This window comes from Pygoscelis adeliae, unplaced genomic scaffold (assembly GCF_000699105.1).
Source record: "Pygoscelis adeliae isolate BGI_AS28 unplaced genomic scaffold, ASM69910v1 Scaffold610, whole genome shotgun sequence".
Lineage (NCBI taxonomy): Eukaryota > Metazoa > Chordata > Aves > Sphenisciformes > Spheniscidae > Pygoscelis > Pygoscelis adeliae.
In genome coordinates, this window is record NW_008824008.1 from 129654 (window position 1) to 147798 (window position 18145).

The 18145-nt window shown below is 45.5% G+C and overlaps 1 protein-coding gene across 7 annotated transcripts in view; it reads right to left on the reverse strand.

Annotated features, from left to right (window-relative positions):
* Positions 1 to 1797: 1797 nt before the first annotated feature.
* SEC31A (SEC31 homolog A (S. cerevisiae)) overlaps positions 1798 to 18145 on the reverse strand; it is a 44815-nt gene continuing 28467 nt past the window's right edge. Inside the window, exons 14-22 of one of the 7 annotated variants that reach the window (XM_009325934.1) lie at positions 16912 to 17004; positions 16124 to 16253; positions 14782 to 15093; positions 11198 to 11236; positions 9389 to 9444; positions 6904 to 7176; positions 6386 to 6505; positions 3486 to 3557; positions 1798 to 2529 (exon numbers count right to left, since the gene is read on the reverse strand). In XM_009325934.1, coding sequence (XP_009324209.1) covers positions 2350 to 2529; positions 3486 to 3557; positions 6386 to 6505; positions 6904 to 7176; positions 9389 to 9444; positions 11198 to 11236; positions 14782 to 15093; positions 16124 to 16253; positions 16912 to 17004 — 1275 coding nt within the window. In that variant the 3' untranslated portion in view covers positions 1798 to 2349. Of the gene's footprint in view, positions 2530 to 3485; positions 3558 to 6385; positions 6506 to 6903; positions 7177 to 9388; positions 9445 to 11188; positions 11237 to 14736; positions 15094 to 16123; positions 16254 to 16911; positions 17005 to 18145 lie in introns of all 7 variants that reach the window. The other 6 variants (XM_009325916.1, XM_009325908.1, XM_009325899.1 and 3 more) reach the window with 6 other exon arrangements.

Sequence of the window (18145 nt, forward strand, 5' to 3'; positions counted from 1 at the left end):
ACAGCCAGCTTCACAAACTGCAGACCACCTGCATGTCCTTCACAAGTGTCGCTTGCCACCACTCCTGCTTCTTATCCAGGAATACTCCCAAAAACACTCAGTGAAAGCATACGCAAGACCAGCTTCTGAATTCCCCTTCTAGCCTTCTCGCAGCACCTCTCATCTACCAGTTTGGTCCTGAAGTACTGAGATTCTCTTTTGCTTTCCTTGCTGAACAGTGTATCACAGAAACATCAGGCCAGGCCAGCACACCTGCTTTTCACCCTACTGAATTTTTTTTTTATTCCCGTTTACGTTTGAATGTGTTCTTTCTTTTAAAATTTCTTCTTTTCCACCTTGAATCAAGACACAAGGGTGTGTTCCTCTGGCCAGACTGTGCCCAGTTTGCTCTGTGGGAGGCATCAATACTGAAGTTCAGTGCGGCAGTCCTTTCCACATGTGCAGAGATCCTGGGGTACTAAGCTGTCCAACTTCTGCTTTTGCTGCAGATGGCAACATTTCTGCTTCTGTGCAGCCCCTTTTTCTCCTGCCTTCCCTCTTATCGGGGCCCTAGCATTTCATCCCAAGCTTGCAGACAGCAGTCCCGGGGGAGGAAAGGTGGAGTACACCGAGCTGTTGTTATTCTCATCTGCATGGGGAGGTGCTGTGAAATATTTACTACATAATGTGGTCCCAGTGTGGGACCACAGCGTGGAGCGGGGCTGGTGACCTGAATGTTTTTCCCACCAAGGTAGACTGCCATTTCCTTACTACCAGTTTCTGGCAGCATAAACATATGTCACATTTTTGATGATTCAGCCAATACCAGAGCCCACCGGGCAAGGAGTTTTTATTAAGGACATGGATGAATAAAGAGGGATACCTGCAAACCTTCCGAATGACAGGAACAGAATACAATCACTTATAACACTGCTTAGAAACCTATAACCTAGATCAAGGGGAAGAAAATAACTTGTTTTTTTAAACTCCTGAAACAAAGCAACTCCAAACTGATGCTTTATGTTCACCAATTCTAAAAGCTTAGGAGGTCAGAAAATGCTGGAAATAAAATTAAGCTCAATTTTGTCAGAGAAATGGAACTGTTTTGCCTGACAAATCTGTAACTCATAATCAGTTTAAGTCACAGAAGTCAGCATGATTTGCATTGCAATTGCGTATTTCTTGCAGTATGTATTGCCAAATTACATTCCGCAGCCTCCGATATTTTCAATAGTTTTCAGGCAAAATGGCCTTTTTTTTTTTTTTTTAAACCTGGACATTTCTTCCAACTGCTGTTCTTCCTAGACATACTTGCTATTCATGGCACACTGTTTCAAATTTTTAAAACTTAAAAGCCAACTCCAACTGTGCCACAGGAAAGGACAGTGTGCTGTGAAATGCACCCGACCCAACTTGCTAATGGCCACCAGAAGCATGCTTGCAGTTTCACAGCACAGCATGCCCTCACAGTGGTAAGCAGTGCAGCAGAGGCAGCAATCTCCAGGTTCAGGGGACTGCAAGAAACAATTTGCACCTTGTTTACACACTAAATATCCGTGTCTCTGTATGGGTGGCTTAAACCACTCTGCATTATTTCTGCTTTTAGCTTTTAAAAATACAAACAGATGTGTTCAGAACCCCTGCTAAACCTTCCTTGAAATGTAAATCTCTCAGTATAAATGTTAAATAGAGCTTTCAGCAATGAGCATGGAGAAAAAAATATCGTCATGCCTAGGACGCAACAGAAAGCCACCCCACTGTACTCTGGGTTCAAAAATCTCTAAGTTGCACTTCATAAAGACACATTTTAATAAATTAACATTTATTGAAAATATCACATCAACCTTTATTTTGCTCATTTGCCCCAGTGCAAAATTAAGCTATTTAACATGTAAATTGTAATAACAGAAGTGCAAGCAGTTTCATAAAATGAAAGACCAAATACACTTATAATATGATCAGACTCTTTAATCTGGTGGATAAGGAACAGTGGGATGGAAGGGAATAATCTGTTTTAGGGTCTGATACACAACTTATCTTGTTTTAACACATATATCTGTTATTAAAAGCCACTGTTTAGCAGTATAACATGCATCTAAAAATTGACAATATGGGGCATCATCCATTAAATATACTATCTGTAGACAAGAATCATTAGGATGGGAAAAGGATTAAAATAAAAGGAAAGCACCAAGGCTCCACGGCCCTCCTAGAACAAAGTATTTTGCAGGGAGAGTGTAATGCCATTTGTCAGTGCTCTACTGCGACATGCCATAAGGACTAGCATTTGGTCCATTTCCGGCATGTTCGCTGTAGAAATGCACTTCTTTGGAAAAGCAACCATCAAGGCTTTGCAAATGCAGGGTTACTTCAGACACCCAGCTTATTGGCCTGGGTGAGGACAACTTTCAGAACAGGCATGAAAGCAGAGGTCTCGCTGAAGTTGCTGGTGCTGACTATGTGCGTGTGGATGTTCAGTCCTTCCTGGTAGTTGCGGGTTTCGATGCTCTTCACAATGTTGTGCAAACCGCTAATGATGGTTGGAGAGAGCTGCAAGGAAGCCAGGCAAGGCAGGTCAGCAGAAAGAAAAAAAAGCACATACACTAGTGCTACAAAAACAGAAATCCTGAGTGTAACATTTGGCCCTCAGGAAGGTGCAGCAATTAGTTCCTTTCTTTGAAGATAGCCATCTTCAGAGCTTGCACCACACTAGGAACAGTCACTGAGAAGTCTAACAGCAGACTTCAGCCAGAATGTACCTTCTCTGCAGTACTGCAAAGCCCTGCAAGCCTTCACTGCCAGCCCCTGGATGCAATTCCCTGAGGTGGGAGACCTGCTGTGACAGACTGTGGCACATGAAATCCTACTGAGCTTTTATGCCTTTGGGGTAAAGTTAATAGCTCACCAAAGATGGCCTGACAATGACAGTAATCCTGACCACTCTAATCCTAAGGTACTAAGAGATCTAAGCCCAGTCCTTTATTCTGCCACAGACCTCCTGGAAGGCTTTGGAATAATTACCAGATCTTCAAAAGTACTTGCACATCTGCCTTCCAGTGAAGTCAGTGATCCTCCAACATCTAAATCTTCTGGGTGTTTTTTGACCCCAGGCTGTGTGTGTCTCAATTCCTAGTAGGAGTGGGGGAACTTGCTGTGTTGGCTCATTCTGCCAGCAGCTGGGGACAGGGACCCTCCGGACACATTCACCCAGTGCCTACTGCAAGAAGCTCTGCTCTTTGGCTCAGCACAGTCCCTGCACAGCACATAAAACTCATGACATGACCCCAAAACACTGTAAAGTCTGCACAGGCACTGGGGGCCAAGCACTCTACCTAGCCATTTCTGGGAAATGCAAGGAAACATACAATAAATGGATTTGAAGCACGCTTCCAAAGAAAGAACAAGCACCTGCTACATACTGCAGAGGGGTCCACACCACCAATGAAGTTCTTGGCCATACCTGCAATATTTGATTGGGGGGGGGAGGGAAGTAAAACAGAACTTACTGTCTGTTCTCTAAGTTTGTCATATAGAAACTCCAGGCGTTTATTTGCATCATCTAGTTTCCTCTTGGTTTGCTGCAAGAGAAATAAATACATTAAAACACAGTGATTTTAAGAACACCATACTGATCTGATACCATTGCAAAGAGGTCCACACAGCACATGAAATTCCTTTCTCAACAACATCTTCCTAACACGTTATTTGAATTCTTTGCTCTGTACTTTTCTCCCCTGATTTTGCTAGGAAAGACCATGTGATATGACTGTAGTTCTCCACATGTAACCGCTCTAGTTAGCTACAGAGAATAGTAAACTGTAGAGGTGCATCCCAAAGGCCACTGGTCATTTGCAAAACCCACTTGTATAGCTGATATGGAAAGTGACAGAATTCTGAGTTGCAGCATGAATTTTTTTTTTCTGTGGTTCACTGGCAAAGCATAATGACAGCTGGATAAAGTTATTACTGGAATCAAGGATCCAGCAATGTCAATGAGAGCTTAAGGGCACTACTGAAGTCTAAGTACGTGCAACTCAGTCATCATTTATGGCAAATCCTAATTATATTTTTCATTATGTTATTAGTAAAACCAGGAGCTTGATGTAAGTTTTTACTGTCAACAGAAAAACTAATAGCCTAACCCAAACTGTCCTTACAGATCCTTTGTGCTTTCATGATTTTATATAGAGTAAACCACACCAGCTGCTGGAGAAATATTTTTATCCACTCTTTTTTTTTTTAAACAAACAGCTACAGAAATTGAAGATTTTAATCCAGAATAGTAAAAGAGTAATAAAGCATCAAGGTTACAATTACAGAAGCACAAAAAAGAAGGTGGTCAACAGCAGTAGAAATGGCATCAGTGCACAACAGTAATGGAACTTCCTCCTAAATCAGTATGCACATCAATCCATCTTCACTTAGGATAGTGCCATTTCCCCTGGCAACTGGAAAAGTTTCCCTGGATTAAATAACTGCCCAGAGAGAAAATAACAAAGCCTATGGGAATGCTCTAGCTCAGGGATCAAGACAGACTGGTGGCTGCCTGCTGTGCTACAAATTAGGGAAAGCTGTTCGGATGGCAAATGGCATAAAGGAGAACATAGCATGTGGGTCTCAGGCTGTGCATGGAAAACCCCTCAGCACTAGTTATGTTGTCAAGGAACTGAGACAAGTAAGGAAAAAGTACCCCAGGACGAACAGGTAAGAAACTGGCTAATTCTTTTGGACTGGCTAACTCTCTCAGATACACAACTTCGGAAAATTTGTTTCAAAACCTGTGAAAAGGCATACATGCTATTTTCATTTTACAAATGGCCAACTAGGGCAAAGAGGAATAAATTGTGTTTAGTAAATAGCAAGACATCTCTCCAGCCAAAGGAAATCAGGTGGAAGAAGTGCAAACTGGTTGTTCTCCTCACTCTTTGCTTCCTGTTCCCATCCCTTCGGAATGTAGTAACTGAGTAGTGTTTGCGTTTGTTCTGACAATACCTGTTGTATACAGTCAGGACAGTGTCTCTCAGCACTGTGTGCCGGAAATGCTTACTCTGCTTAAGAAAATCAGAGAATTAACAAGAAGCAAGCAAAACGTGTTGGCAGAGCAGAAAAGCAATCCCTGGATAGAGATGTGAATTGTATGCTTTTGCCTTATGCGTCTGGGAGAAGGGGCACTCAGAGGAAGAAAAGGTCAAAGGGTACGTGCAGTATACAATTTCTATCCCTGCACTCTACAGCCTAACCTTTAAAGAAAGGATTTTGAGCAATCAAATGCTACTGAACCTTATGAGGTCTGTCCAAAGAAAGGTATATGGCCTTGAAAAGCTTCTGTAAAGGAGTGTGTGGGCAAGTCCACCCTGAAACTGCTGGGCTGAGACCCACAGGGGAAAGGAGTACATACATGCAAATACCAAGTCTAAGCTACAGAGCCAGCTGAAGTTGTGCAGCGGACATAAGACAGAAGTGACGCTGGACACCAATATACTCCCACAGTCACTGCCACAGAGCCCTCAGACAGCTTAGCTCCCAGTCACCATAGCAGGAGCACAAGTCTGTGCTGCTCACCAAGCACATTTAGTGCACAAAGCCCTCTGCACACCACCAGCCTGTCTTTCATCATCCACCTTTCAGCATGCACGAGCTGAACAGTCAGTATCTGGGCTTTGGGGTAGCATGTTATTTACTGACCACTGGAAATAAATGAGAAGCTTTGAGATGGATGGCTCGTTTACAAAGTACTGCCTGCCACAGGAAATGTTTTTCCTATCCAGCTCCAGTGGTCGTGTTAAAGCTCATAACCGCCCACTTCTCTGCTATCCATTGTTTCCTTTTGAAATGAGTTTATCAGAAATCACAAACCACAGATCAAAATCTGAGGCATGTACTCACATATGTGAGCCTTGGCTCAGACCTGGCATAATACCAGCTGCTTCCTGCTCTAAATTATAAGAAGCAGTTAAGCAAATGTACAGGGCATGCCTCCACAGTGATCACCTGACAGAAGGAAGGACAACACTTTCTGAAGGTTTTAGAATTATTATTTTTTTTTTTTAACCATCAACATCAAAACCTCAACTGTAACCAATTCCAACCCTCCTCCTTAGGAGAAAGCAGCAGAGGGGGCTGCAATGGGTTAATTCCCTGGCCATAAACAGCACCATTGTGCTCTGCCCATGCTGAGGGCTCTAAGGACCAGAGTCAAAGTGCTCAGGCAGCTGGGCTGTGCTATGGTCCCGTACTGCCACATCCTATGTGCATATGGCTTTTCTATGCATTGCTTGAGGCTGCTCGAAGCAGCCTTTAGAAGGAAAAAGCTATCTCAGGAGAGACTGCAATGGCTACCTGTGTTACAGGTACCAGTGCATTCACCCAAACACAGGGGTACTCTGGGAACACCACAGAGACCTACCGGATCAGAGGCAGACAGCAGGCATCTCTGGATAAGAGCTTCAAACGTGGTCTTCAGAATAAGGTGCTCCTCAGGGATGGGCTTCTTGGTAATCTTCTCTGTTGGCAGTGCCTGCACATGCTGAGAAACAGAGAGCAGGTGAGGCTTTTCCAGGCCTCTATGACCACATGTTGTTTTCAACTAAACCAAGTGGCATTATTAGCCAGCTTGGCACAACTCCTATTTCTTCCCTGTGGGTGTGTGGAGGTGACATTATCAGCATCTGCTGTCACTTCCTCTGGAGAGCTGTGAAGTTGCAGAAGCAGCTTGTTGGTCCATAATGACTAGAGTATTAACTGCAAAGAGGTAGTGTCTAGGTGGAGATTACAGCAGCAAAATGCCAACATGGTGAAAAGCTAGTGACTAAAAACTCTGCAGTACACTTTGGAGGTACAAGAAATGCCTGGCCAACAGGATCCCAGCCTGCAAGGCTCCGCTGATGTACAAACCAAAACTGTGCAATGCTGGGGTTATGTTACCTGGATGGCATTGCCAATTGGGGCCCCAGGGGCCCCTTCCGTGCTGGGTTTGGAAACAGTGGGTGGCATGATGCATGATCCCAGGGGCTGGGGAGCAGGCGGGTAGCCACCCTGCAGCACCGGCTGCCCTGCAGGGAGGTGCACAGGCTGGAAGCTGGGTGTGCCCATGGGTGGTGCCGAAGCTGGAGGCTGCTGCACCTGAGATTGTGGATCCACCAGCGGGTTCATGATGGGGGAGGTGATGGGAACCGGGGGCAGGAAGTTATCAGGGACCTGGGGAAAAAAAAAACAAACAGTGCATTTACGCTGCTGTGGCTGCCGCAGGCAGAGCACAACACCCAGCTCCTACAGACTTCCCAACCTGCAGCAATTGAGAGCTCTGCCAAGCAGAGCGCTGAGCCCCCAGCATATAGAAATAACTGGGGCAGGCAACACAGGATTTCACTCTGGCTAAACAAACCCATTCCTCTGGCTGCAGCTGCACAGTAAGAAGTGCCCTGGGGCAGTAATATCCTCCAGCATTTCCAGTCCTGTGTGCTCTGCCTGCCCTCTGCACGCACAGGGCAGGAGCAGTCTGCCCCAGCCTGCTCCTGGCCACAAGAGCTGAGTACAGCCACCTCAAATCAGAGCCACTCTCCCTCTGCTAAGGGCACAAAACAGAGGTTTGGCAGACCAGCACTAACAGAAGAATAGTTGCACTAATGAAAACTAACTTAGACATACATCTATTCTTACTATTGGGTCATCATATTTAGATTTTTTTGTCTCACTTTCAAGGGTACATTTTTGTCCATGCAGTACATAGGTCACTGCTAGTAACATGCACCAATAAAGCTTCTGAAAGCCTTTCAAGCTTCTGGCAAACAGGTTTGCACTAAGACAGATTATGAGCACATTTCAGATTCATCCCTAAGCATCTGCCAGTCTACACATCTACACAGGGGCGTTTCGGAAACATTTGGTACAAGGAAGAAACAACAAAATGAGCTACTGACCTTGGCTACACATCATACAGGAATCCAAACAAAAGAAAGAGCTCACATGGAAATGTGCACATTTCTTTGGGTGTGCATGGAAAAAGGAAAGATTACAGAACCCTGAAGGCTACCCTGAATGAATTATGCCAGAATTAAGCTAGTGATTTGGGACAGCAAGAAAAATATTTCCAAGCCAGCACCAAAGTCAGTTACAAAAAAGCAATGAATCACAGCAATAAAGTTTTGAGTGGTGAATAAGTTCTTAGTGAGGTGGAAAACAGTTGCAAATTACACTGAGGCCAGACTGTTCTTCTATTTTACAATAGCCCATGTGGTGAGTCATTTTATAATATCCTAAACCAGCCCCTCATACAGTGGACATAAGGGAAACAAACATAGAAACACTTCTGACAGAAGTTTGTTAAATACCCAACAGGGAATGCAACAAACATGACTCCTCATTTAGAAGGGAGCCAACCCTCAAGCCTTGGCTATGGCAGAAATTCTGGCTGTGATGCACACACACACAGCAGTAGCAAAAACCCTGTCTGCAAAAGGCTGCTTCTTGAGCTCTCAGGTCCAGCAGTTATTCTCACTGACAACTTTCCTCCTTCTACTTAAGACTTGCCTGAAGCCCCGAAAGGCAGCATGCCGGCTGCTGTGCAACAAACATCCCAGCACTGGGGCAGTCAGGAGCACACAAAGCATCCCCTATCCATCCTCCACAAAAGCTGCTTAATCTTGAACTGCAGAGACCAAAACCCAGAGGGTAAGGGAGACTTCTGCCTTCACCTTCACCCAGACTTTATCTTGCCTGTTCCAACTTTTTTTTTTTCTCCCCACACTTTACGCATCCCAAACTGACTCTTGCTTCCCAAATGCACCAGACTCAGAGAGCAGCAGATGACACTGACTGCTGTGGAGATATGCAAGACGACAGCAGCACCAGGGGATCAGAAGGCTCACTCTGCTCTGTGCCAAGTGTTCCCAGTTATTCTGTCCTGCTGCAATCTAAACCCGTTTTACAAAACTACATTGTCTCCATCACAAAAATTGTCTTACTCTCAGCAGATCTCTCAGGGTCAGACCCTTAATCAGGATAAATTGCTTTCAGCTCCAGCAAAGTTAGTTTGCTCCGGCAAAATCTATAACAATTTGCATGGCCTCATCATTTCGCATAAGTTTCATCTCCTGCAAAACTCATCTGCTTTACTGCAGATGAAAACAGTCCGAGGTATTTTCTTCCCTCAAACCAGGGAATTGTGGCGTTATTAACAATCACAACTTTAGCAAAAAGCCACCATCTCTTTAGAGGCTTAAATATTTTGAGAGAGATGATGCATATTGGAGAGATATAAAGGCCATTTCTGCTCATGAGGTGCAGCTTTTGTTTGCTGCTAACCCTTCTTCTTCCTTCTCCTGCCAAGAAGTTTCCCAGGAGCAGCTTAAGTTACTGCTTTTCAAGTGGTCTGCACTCAGTTGTGTCAAGACAGGATTTCCTACAGTACCTTCTTCTTGGCAGCTCTGTTCAGGGCGGGAGGGTCGTTCCAGCCATTCTGAGGCCCTGGGACAGAAAGAAAACAGAGACTGTAAATACCTTGGAGGAGGGCAGTGATGCCTTCTTGAGCTCAGCTGGGCCAGCTCCCCACCATGGTTCTACTGGCAGGGACTTGGCAGAGCCTGCCCTCACCTGCCTGTTCCTCTGCCCTTCACTAGGGGCCATAACAGCTTCTGCGCCAGCCAGAGCCTCCCAACACCCCAGCCATCAGACCCCTTTGGGCTCTGCACCCACTGCACAGGTGTGGCATCTTGACCAACTGTTCTCAAGTTTGACAGAAGTTGACTCCTTTTACAGTTAACTTTTTCTTCTCTTGCAGGAAAAAAACCTTTGAGCAGACACACCCTTTGAAAAGGCAGGCAGTTGCCTACCATGCCCAAAACACAGCCCTGCTACACAGACTGTATGTGTGAAGCCAGCTTCAGTTACCAGTGAAAGTTTCTCCCATCTTATCATATGAGAAGAAATGAGAACCGGTTTTGAACTTTTTCCATGATCACTGTGACATTATAAACATTAATCAGCAGCAGAGATGCCAGAAACCATGGGTGAATAAGAACACCATTAAGATGCATCCATTTCCCAAGAGCTGCTGCTGTGATTGCGTACCGTGATGGATTTATACATGACAGTTAAGACATGTTCCCCAGCAACATAACACAGAAAGAAGAGGCATAAGAGGCAACAGGAGCCTTAAACATTTCAGGCCAGATTCACCCAGCCGCCCTGGAGAGACAAAAGAGCCATAAAACCAGGTTTCCCCTGCCAGCTACAGCATGTTTATGGGTGCTTTGTGTCCCAAAAGCAAAGCAGAGCTGCTGGAGCAAGGTGGCAAAACCTAGCTTTTTGCACCAAGGGCAATTTGTTTGAAATTGAAAGAAGCACAGAGGATGTCTGAGCAGATTCACTCCGAGTCAGGGCTGTTGTTCTGTACCAAACCTTCTGCTCTTACAAGAAAGCACGCTCTGTGCAGCTGCAAGATTTATACACCAAAGCTCACATTAGTGCATTAGAAATAGTTCCCCATCTCATCACGGAGCGCATATGATCAGGACCACAGCATTGTATCTCAGCATTACCATGGCCTTGCCGAGTAATCAGGATTTATTGCATAAAGCCACAAAAAGCCAACAAAACCAAATCCCTGCTCAATGGACTTTTTCACCACAGTGTTTTTCACTTAGCAGATGATGAATTCACCTTAGACAGCAGAACTTAACATCACTGCAGAATTTGCTCAATTTATCTGAAATTTCATTTGCTCCTGAGCTTTTGTTAAACAAGTTCCACATCCAGAGCATGTTAAAGGGGTAAATGAAAAACAACTTAAAACCCTTTTCACAGCTGCTTTCTCTTTAACCAAAGGCAGTGCCATCTCCCGACAGCCATGTGCCCCAGGGGCTCCTCTGTTCCTCCCTATCCAGAAAACCCCAGAGTACTTCTGATATAGGAAGTCTAATTTCTGCAGTGCTGACAGTGGTAACATGTTAAGAAAATCCCCCAGACTGTTACTGCTGTTAATTTCCTGGAATAATTTGCTTTAAAAAAGGAAAACCAGCATTTGTTTCTGTGGTTAAAAACTCCAGATATGTTGTTATTGGTTTTAATTAAGGAATTAAAAATTGATTTGATTAAAGTCTAATTGGCAAACAGCATCGCACTTAATGTTCTCTGAAGAACATATGCATTATTGATGTCTGTTCAATTAATTTCATGAAGTGGCTATAATTATTCTAAGGTTAGGTGGTACCTAGTTCACCTGCAAAGGGAGAGGCCTGGTCTTGAGTTGGTAGGCTTTCTGCAGATAAAATGCAAAGAGAACTAAAAAAAGATTTTCTTAGAAAATAATAAAACAATTGGTCTGTAATTTTTGATTAGCTATTTAGTTTCAATAAGCATGAGAAGTCAGGAGAAAAAACACCTAACCTAATTACAATGCCAGTTTAGAGACAAGTCATTTGTCCAAACCACCCTGTGGAACTGCTTTTGTCTGCCTTCCCTGAAAACAAGCCTGTTGCTCTTTTCATGCAGTAAATCCGTGTTTCTAGTTGTTTCTAACAAATGTTGCTGAGTTCTGGCCCACTTTCTTCTCCCTTCCAGTGTTCTCATTTTCTATTCCTACCAGCCAGTGCAGCCGACGGACCATTACTCTTAGCAACAATCTTCTCACCATCATTTTACCATTCCAGAGAGCTTTTCAGGAGATGCTTAAAGTACTTGACTTCAAGGTGGATGTCAAGTATTTTCTCAAATCAAGGCATGCTCTCAACTGCATCCAGCCCAGCAAAAGAACATATGTTCACACAGCAGTTTTACACCTGTGTGAAAAGACACGTTGCCTGCTCAGACTGAGCAACAAATCCAAATGGCAAAACACAGCCAATAAAGCCTTCGTCATTTCGAAGAGAAGAGGATGACATAACTCCTGTCCCTGGGGTTGGTCTGATGCGCTTATAGTTCTAGTGCAAACCCTTCCCTTAGCTCAGAATTGCTCTATTACAATTTCAAACAAGATTGAAGACTCTGAAAATTAAAACTCCCTTGAGCAGGTCCAAGCAGGTCCAAAGATCTATCACAAAACAAAGTGAGATAGGTTGAAAATGAAATTAAATGTGGGCTTTTCTTGCTTACCGGAGCTCCAAGCACAGCTTAACATACTGATGTTATACACATTTGCAAAAAATAGAAGATATTTCTAGAACTGTTTCTTTTTAAGTGCATCTTTAAATCCAAGCCAGTTCAAAGGTCAGGTACTCTTCAAGACTTCAAATTTGAGATCTTCTTTACTTCTTCCCCTACCCCCTCCTTTAAATTAATCACATTTGCAAAGTGAAATATGATGTTCCCAGATTAGATTATCACCACACACGACAGCACACCACTTCAAAGCCAAGATCAGCATCACTATATGCTCTGCACTGGAACATTCAGAGTTACAGGTGAGATCTACTTCTGGCTGCAGATTTCTGTGGTTCTATGGGATCTCATGCCAAGGCGTCCTTCACTAAGCAATGCAGCTACTCTGGAAAATATGTTGGTGGTTAAGCATATTAAGCATGTACATTGTAATTTCTGCATTTACAAAGCAAGTTTTTTTTTCTTCTTTTTTATATGTTTTTTGAAAGGCGTAATCTAAAAATTGGAAGAGGACAGACTGTGCTCTTCAGATACCTCTTATCTTTTTTCCATAGTTCTCCAGCTGCAGGCAGCAGTTGCGTGCCAGCAGCCCACATGCATGAGCCACCTGGCCTCGGCACCTCACTGTGCCCTGGAGTCCACCTCTGCATTTCAGTCCAAGGCTGGCGTTTGCCAGGAATCAAGAGATGATGCCCGAGTTTGGGTTCCTGAAGGTTTGACACTTTGTACTGGCTGCCTTCTCACCACAGCTGCTGGGAAAAACACAAGCAGCACCAATAGTTCTCAGAAAGTTTTATAAAAAGCCTAGTATGGACAACTTTTAATTTTGAAAGAAAATCTGGCAAGGCAATGCGGGTAACGTCTGCTTCAATTCCCCTTATATTAAAATGACATAGGCAAGATGTATTAGACTACTGTCTATGTGGATTAGACAATTTTAGAAATCGACCGGTATTGTCATTACTGTCCCTAATTTCTATCGTCCAGAGTACAGAGCTTCACCCGCTCTGAGTGTGCCACATGGACTATGTCACTTCACTGTTAATGCAAGAAACTTAGCAAGTGACAGATCTGAAGTGCCTGCCAGTGACGCGAGTAGTAAAATGGATAAGAAAGAACAATTTTCTTGTTCCTTGCATTTATTTGGAGGTGCAGAAGCTACGTTGTCTGCATTATAACGTGCTGCTTCACATCCCAGGCCTAGAACCCTATCCAACACCTCTTCCTCTGTCCAATTTAATAATTCCTCTGGCTTAGAGATGCAAGTTTGACATGCCCCATAACATGGGGCCAGGAGAGGTCACGGTACAGCATCTCCAAGAACAGAGAGGACACTGAACCTGGCTGCAGGATGGAGGGAAAAGGCCTCTTCTCCCCTTGCAGCCCTGGTGGCTGCCCTACACCAGTCCTCTCTGGTTTTTGACAGAGAAAAAGACCATTTCTCTCCAAAACACAAGTGTGTGTGTGAAGGCAATGCTGTGAGAGGTGTGGGCTCCCAGCCTCACGGACACCAGGAGCACCTACTCATAGGACTGCTGCTGCCAAGACAAAGGCAATATGCCTTTTCTGCACTGCATCACCCCTAACAGACTTTTAAAAGAAGACAGGGAGTCACAGTGGGGTCCCCTTAAGGCCTGTCATCAGAATCAGCATCCCTGGAACACCCCTCATATCCTGCCTAATATTCCCTCTACTCCCTACTTCCCAGATCTGGTCTTTGACTCTCCAGCTGGACCACCTGGATGTGAAGTATGTTTATGGACAGGTTTAGAAAAGGACCACTCATACTTCCTGCACAGTCTGATGTATGCAAAGCTGTTGTTTCACAGGCTGCTAAATGAAGAGACAGGTTTGTTATCACAAGGTCACTGTCCCACAGCAAACAGTTACATCCAGGCAGTCACAAAGAGACATTGAGCCCCACGTCAGTGCGTGCTCTCTCACCATGCATGCTCAAACATGTGTCAGCCACACACATATGCTTTTGATCAGCATTCAGGAAAGAGACATGTAAAAGCATTTCTAAATCACTTCTGATTATCTTTTAAGGCACTCACAGCTACAGTAAATCCCACTGCACTAAGTGATTATGAAAAAAATAATGGAAGTGAGCTGATGCCACAGGAAATGCTGTTTGAATTAAATATGCTGCCAATCCCAGGCTTGAAATGCTGCTCACAAACCAGGGACAAATTACATTTGCAAAGTTGTTCTGTGAGAAGAATTGGGATCAACTCTGCAGCAATTAGGAAAACTTGCTCATTTTTGTATTTTGCTCTCCAGCCACATAGCAGGTTTTGACACCAGCCCCACAAGGTTAAAACTGTGCCACCATCCATCCACAGTATATGACAGCCTCATAATAAGACAATGCTGTAGCACCCTGTCTTGGAGAAAACAAAAGCTCTGTGTGGTAAGGTCTGACTCGCAAGAGAAAGATGACTGCTCATGCTGCTTAGCAAGCACCTACTGCAGCAACATAGCCGTATCATTGCCAGATGCACAGGGAAGATGATGCATTTTAGAAATGCTTTGAATTGACCTCTAAGCACAAGCAAACTTTGTATGGAGCATTCACAAGGAAAAGGTGCACATTTAACTGAGTGAGTAATAAAGCAAAACCCTCCCCCTCCCTGCCTGCCCCCCTGTCCAAGCGCAGACCTGTTCTCTGGGATGCAGGAAGGTCACTGGTTGCAGGCAGAGTACCTGTTGGTCCAGTAGGTAATGCATAAGCCACAGAAGTTGCTGGAGGTCCTGGCCTGCCATGCTGAAAGGATGCGCCAGAAGGAGGAAGAGGGAAGGAAGAGATGGGATTCAGGCTCGTTGGAGAGGGTTGAGGCTGCCCAGGGTACAGCGGGGAGGGCATGGAGTGGGTAGGGGCAGAGGGCAGGTAGGGAGAGGTGGTATTAGGGGCAGGGTTCGGGTAAGAGGCTGAAGCAGGGACAGTGACAGGCTGCTGAGGCTGATAGAGAGCTGGTCCCCCTGTTCCACAAGAGTACTGCTGTGTGGCCTGATACGCTACAAACAGGGAGAAAAGACATTCAGTCAGTGAATTCATAACAGAAGAGCAAGTTTCATCTGCCTCTGCTTCCTTCTCCACCTAACTCTCCTCTCTTCCTGCCCCTTCCCCCTCAAACCGCTTACCTGCCCAGCCAAATCCTGGCTCCCACAACTCTGCCTGCACTTGCAGGACTGCTCAAAACCTCAGCCTGCCACTGGGAACGGGAAGTCAGAGATAGGACTGCCTTGGCTGTAAGGACACCCGTTCTCCCCCACAGACTCTCCTGCCCAGAGCCACCATGCCACTCAGGGTGGGGCTGGGGCACATGGACGCTGCTGGTCTGGCTGTTTTCTGGACCACTGCAATCCTCACGGTGCCTCTCAGGGAAGGGAAACCCCTGCCGCAGGTTTGCACAAAGGGAAAGCCTATTCCAAGGAAGTGAACAGCAGTCTCTAGAAGTGAATGCAAGCTCAGTCTTTCACTGTGGGCCCTGCAGCTTAACTTCACTGCCTCTTCTCTGCTCATTTTTTCCTCCCTGATGCCTGTACTTTCAGTGCCCTGCTTTGAGTGTGTCAGTGCTCTGCCCCCTTCCTCACCCACCTCTACTACTGCCCTCGTCTCCTCATCCTCCTTCCCATCTTCACAGAGTCCCAGTGAGAACTGGATGGCCCAGCTGCACACAGATGAGTTGGGTCCCTCTTTGCCAGGCTCATGCTGCTTCTCCAGGACTCACACTGGGGGGTTTCTGACCCCGGCACACCCTTGGGAAGGGCCAGCTGAGGAGTGGGTCTATGAGCTGTGTGCAGACACCTTCTCGGCAGAGGAGATGGTGTCCGACAAATGATGCCTGATGGCTGGACCACACCAAGAAATGACAATCCTCAGATGTCATCTCAGGAGATTTTTTTCCCTCCAAGAAATGTGGGACTGGCTCAGTCTGAACCCTCCCAACCCCAAGGAGGGGACTGGCTATCCCCAAGTAAATGCAGCATCATCATCTGGATGGCCCACCTGTGTGGGAGAGAGAGGGGAGCTGCTGCTACTCACTCTGCGGGTACGTTGGCCGGGCCCCTGCTTGTGAGTACATGCTGTAATTGGAAGATGTGGCTTGCTGCGGTGGCATGCTGGGGTTAATGGCACCTGGCATGATAAACCCTGGAGGAGGTGGGTTGTCTCCCTGTAAAAAAAGATTGCAGGAAAAAGGGTAGGGGGAGATAGGATTTAGTCAGCAACGGTAATGCAGTGCTGAAGCAGAACTGTAACAAAATGATCAGTTCACATTTCAAGGCCTGAAACCACATTCCCTGGCTGGAAGAGCCACCAGCACAGGGGCAAATGCCGTCAACCACCCCAGTGCCTTAGGGCGCCCAGCGTAACACGGAAAGCACAGCCTGTATGTGCAGTGACTTCAGCAGCAGCAGAGCAGCACATAACCTTCCTGGACAAGGAGGAGGTCCTTGCCAGCACTGCCTATTATTCAGGCAGTCCAAGTGCACCCTGCCATCCACAGCTTTCAACTAAACAACTTAAATGTTAACTCTGAAGTTTCTAATTTCCATGGGAAAGAGGTAAAGGAAAAATATCATCACACTTCAAATATTCCAGTGTGGGGCAAGGGCTGGGGGGCTTAGGTCACACTGAGCTCCCACTCAAGGCTTTCCAGAGCCACTCATCTGGGTGTTGGTGGAAAAAAAGTAACATGAGACACAGAGGAGGAAAACCAGCGCACACGTGGAAGCTGCTCCTTTTGCCTATCCGTACCAGACTGTGTCAAGCACACAGACTACACCAGGGGACTACAGCACGGGCTCAGAGAGGAATAATGAAGGTTATACCTGTGTGTCAGAGGGACAGCCTGCAGGAGGATGGCTGGGAAGGGCAGTAGGAGTTTTGTTACTCCAGGTAGTGACAGTAGGGGCAATTCTAACCTGAATCGAACAAAGAAATACCAATCATGGAAAACAAAACAATAAAAAAGTCTAAAGGGTTTCACAAAACGAGATGCAAAGAAGTGAACACAGAAAGGTTTGCATGCTGGCACTTGTGACACAGCCATAAAATCTCAGAGGAAGAAGGAAAAGTGCATTCAAGACAGACGAAATCACTGTGCACTGGAGCCAAAGTGAATTGCAGAGTGAAGACAAAGCACAGTGGAGACGCAGCTACAACAGGCTGTGGAGCGAGTGCAGTGTTACATGTGCCAGTAAGCCAGGTGTGCCTCTTTCATCACATTTTCCTACTGCAGAAGCTCCCCCCAGGCTACTGCATGACACCGAGCATCACTAACCACAGCTTGGAAGTTCCCAAGTTCCGTGTTAAATTCAAACATACTGCCTCACACAAAAGCAGTCTGTTTAAATTGAGCTTAAGATGAATTAAAAAAGGTTAAAATCTGATATTCAGCTCTTGCACATGCACAAACATACACCTTAATGCTAATTGCTTCCCAGCCAGTCTCCCACAGCTCCTTTCCTCTATCTTCCTTCTTTGCCACTCCAAAGCCCTTCAGTTCCATATGACCAGTACTACCTTTCTGACAGGACAGAAACCAAGAACATCCTATGCCTGTGATGTCCCTGAGCAAGGAGAGGGTATGCTGCCCAGCAGTGGGTTGCACAGCCTGGGTCAGGAGCCCAACACCCCAACTGAGTGCAGGCAGAGGGAAAGCTGCGGCCCTGAAGTCCTGGCTGGCTCAACTGCCTTCAGTCTATTGGTCTCTAACCCTGTGCAGTGCTGGGCTAATGGTGCAGTCAGCCATACAACAACCACTGTTAATGTCTGCATAACTCATCACTGGAGTCATATAAAAGACTTTTCCATCCCCTTTTGTGCCTGTTCTTTTCAGATGAAAAAGAGGGTTCAAAAACCTATGTTGAAAGGAAACTAAGTTTTAAGTACATGTTCCTATTTGGGACAGCAATTAAACAAAGGCTGCCTCAAGCCTGAACAAGCCCTACGTACACACTTTCTTAAAAGGAAGTCAAACAAAACAAAGTATCCTGAGACTCAAATATGTCATTTCTTTCTGTTCTGGTTCGTCAGTGTACTGCTGGGCACCTTTAACATGGC